This window comes from Rhodamnia argentea, chromosome 6, assembly GCF_020921035.1.
Source record: "Rhodamnia argentea isolate NSW1041297 chromosome 6, ASM2092103v1, whole genome shotgun sequence".
Classification (NCBI taxonomy): Eukaryota; Viridiplantae; Streptophyta; class Magnoliopsida; order Myrtales; family Myrtaceae; genus Rhodamnia; species Rhodamnia argentea.
The window spans coordinates 2,712,226-2,715,613 of NC_063155.1; the positions used below are offsets into that span (position 1 = coordinate 2,712,226).

At 40.6% G+C, this 3,388-nt stretch overlaps 1 protein-coding gene across 1 annotated transcript; it reads right to left on the minus strand.

The window, feature by feature from the left end:
• Nucleotides 1–2,008: 2,008 nt before the first annotated feature.
• On the minus strand, nt 2,009–2,517 carry LOC125315393. The gene is made up of 2 exons (XM_048280097.1): nt 2,463–2,517; nt 2,009–2,355 (listed from the first exon to the last, which is right to left on the minus strand). Exons 1-2 carry the CDS (start codon nt 2,515–2,517, stop codon nt 2,009–2,011), a joined length of 402 nt encoding a protein of 133 aa, XP_048136054.1.
• Between the last annotated feature and the right edge of the window lie 871 nt (nt 2,518–3,388).

Sequence of the window (3,388 nt, forward strand, 5' to 3'; positions counted from 1 at the left end):
CACGAATAACTTCATCGGGAATAATTGGATCCTGAAGCCCAACATGCTCTGTCTGTGGTATAAGAGGCTCCATAATTGTTTGTATTGGTAGAGAAAACGATATAGTAGTCTCCACCGTCTTGTTATCTTCTATAATCTTCGAACATCTACCCTTTTCGACTACATCAAATTCCAGAAACTTATTTGTCTGTGACTCCACAATTCTTGTACCTCCATTAAGGTTATAAAATCAATACCCCTCCGAATGATCTGGATAAGACACGAAGTAACATCGAGTAGTTCCGGAGTCCAACTTACTTAATGTTGGATCATATAATTTCACTTATGTAGGACAACCCCAAACTTTTAAATGATTTAAACTGGGTTTACGTCCAATCCATAACTCAAAAGGAGTCAATGGAACAGCTTTAGTGGGAATTCGATTTAAAACATAAAGGGCTGTTTTCAAAGCCTCACCCCAAAGAAAAGCTGGCAAGTTGGTTTTACTAATCATACTCCTCATCATATCCATAAGGGTGCTATTATGCCTTTCGGCTACACCATTTTGTTTAGGACTCCCAAGCATAGTAAACCGAGCTATTATCCCAGAATTCTCTAAGTATATGGCAAATGGCCCTTTAAGCTGTCCAGCATCGCCATGTCGGCCATAATATTCGCCACCTTGGTTAGATCTGACAACCTTTATGACTTTTCCTAATTGTTTCTCGACTTCGACCTGAAATATCTTGAACTTCTCAAGAGACTCAGACTTTTCCTTAATCAAGTACAGATAACCATATCAAGAATAGTCATCGATAAAAGTGATGAAATGAAAATTTCTACACAAGGTTGCAGTATAAGGTCCACTGATATCGGTGTGAATGACCTCCAATAGATCAGAATTGCGGACTGCTGTTTTCTTTTTTATCTTAGCCATTTTACCTCTACAACGGTCTACGTAAGTTTCCAAGTCACTTTTAAGAGTATGTAGGATGTCGGCTTTTATCGGCCTTTCCACTCTTTCCCTAGAAATGTGACCAAGACGTTTATGCCACAATGGGTAAGACTATTCCTTAGGTAGAGTTCTTTTGGAGATAATATTCTCAACCGTATAAGCGACGTATATATCATTGGGAGTTAAACACAATCTGTATAATCCATTGGACATATTGCAGTACCCAACTTTATTTGAATTAAAAAACATGGAAGCCACATTATTCTTTATTTCAAAAGAGTAACCACACATGTCCAAACATGATACGGACACTAAGTTTCGTCTAAAGGAAGGTACATAAAAAGTGTTCCTCAACATCAAGTTGAAACCTGATTCTAAAACCAAAATTATATCTCCCACGAACTCAACGTCGACTTTATTATTATCTCCCACTTTGAGGTTTAATTCATCCTGATTTAGCTTCCTTCGGTTTATGAATCTATGCATGGTAAACGCAACATGATTAGTTGCACCACTATCTAACCACCATGAACTGGATGGGGCTTCAGATAGGTTGGATTCACAAACAAATGCCAAAGAATCAATACCTGCATCCTCACATTTGGATAGCCAATTCTTATATTTGAAGCAGTCCTTTTTCTTGTGACCTCTCTTCTTACGGAAGAAGCAACGATCATTATCCTTCTTAAAGGACGCCTTCTTATGACCCGTCTTGTCGGATGAACCGGTGGCAAGATGAGTTCCTCTACGAGTACGAAGTTTGAACCCCTTACCTTTCTTAGTGCCAGAACTGGAGGCAACCATGGCGTAATGCCCTCCTTCCTTTTTCAGCTTTTCTTCTTACGCCACCACCTTGGCTATCAAATCATTAATAGACCAAGTCTCATCTTGTGTGTTGAAACCGGTCTTGATCATACCAATCTCAGGGGGAAGGGTGCTCAAGGCTTGATGTACCATAATGGCATCGGGAATTATAATACCTAGAATCTTAAGTTTTGTTTGCAAATCCAGCATTCTCGGGATATAATCCCTAACTCCTCCTGCACCCATATTATACTTCATGTTAAAAAGTACCTAAACAAGTGTTCCAACCTCAGCATTAGATGATACTCGGTTTCTGGCCATCAAAACTTCAATAATTTCTTTCGCAGTACAATCAACTGCGAGACTACTCTTTAAATGTTCATGTATGGATCGCTTCATTGATAACAAGCATATCCTGTTGCTCTTTTCCCAAGCGGCAAAACGTGCCATCTCAATTGTTGTACTGGTCTCAATGAGATTAGCTGGCTTATCTTCATAAAGAGCCACATGAACATCCGTCGGTTCCATAGCAAACAGAAAATCCTCTCTCCATTTCTTAAAATTTGAACCATGAAGAACCTCAATCGTAATGGAGCTACCGTTCACAGAGAAGGTGACTGGAAAAACAAGCAGTGCATATAATCAACATCAAGTGAGTCTTGTGTAACTTAAAAAACCGTATAAGTACACAACTAGAGAGTTACATGTACCATCATACAATCACCTTTGGGCAGATTGTATAACGTGCGATTGTAAACTCTCCACATGTCGGCGGTCATCGGAATATATTCCAATCTTCGTGAATCACCACCTTTGGGTAGATGAACCACTAGGATTAGTCAATCTTTAACCACATGCTGTACATGTATCCCTCCATAATTAATACACAATCACCTCCTTTGGGAGTATGATCATGCATTAGAATAGGAGACATCCCACCATAATACGAGACCGATATTTCTCAAACTCAATCAAGTGTGCCACTTTGGCGGTCACGACCTAATTGAATCTTTGAAACTCTCTCATATCAAGGATATAGTCTTTATGTCTCACCTTTATCATATATATGTAATTTTAAACTTAAAGACATGGGCAATTGTCATTAAAATCACAAACGATGCCAATGATATTGCTTCATTTATTGATGCATGTTAACCTTTATACATGCCAATACTTTAGAATACTCTACACATTCTGTATGTGGCCATACTCATATGAGCTAGCCTTAGTATTTCCGAAACTATATGGAAATACGAGAAAAATGCCAAAAATACCCCTAGAAATACTCGTATATAGGGTTTTTTTTATGCATTTTTCAATCCTTAAAAGCTCTATATTTAAAATAAATATTCCACGATGTAGAGAATCTTCATACGAGCACGCCGGTACCAAAAACGCCCCAAACGGAACTCGGACGCGCCCACACGTGCCGCCTAAAGCCTCGGCGCGTGGGCCTCACGCGCCGTACGTGCCATGCACGTGCTGGCCCTCTCGGCCCGGTCCAACGACCGGTCGACCGGTTTGATCAGTCCACCTAAACCCGGTCTGACCGGTTTCCGGTCCGACCATTGACCCGTCGAATCGGTCAACGGTCAACGGGTCGGGTTGACCCGGTCAACGAGTCGGGTCTCCGGATCCGGGTCGGGTCGA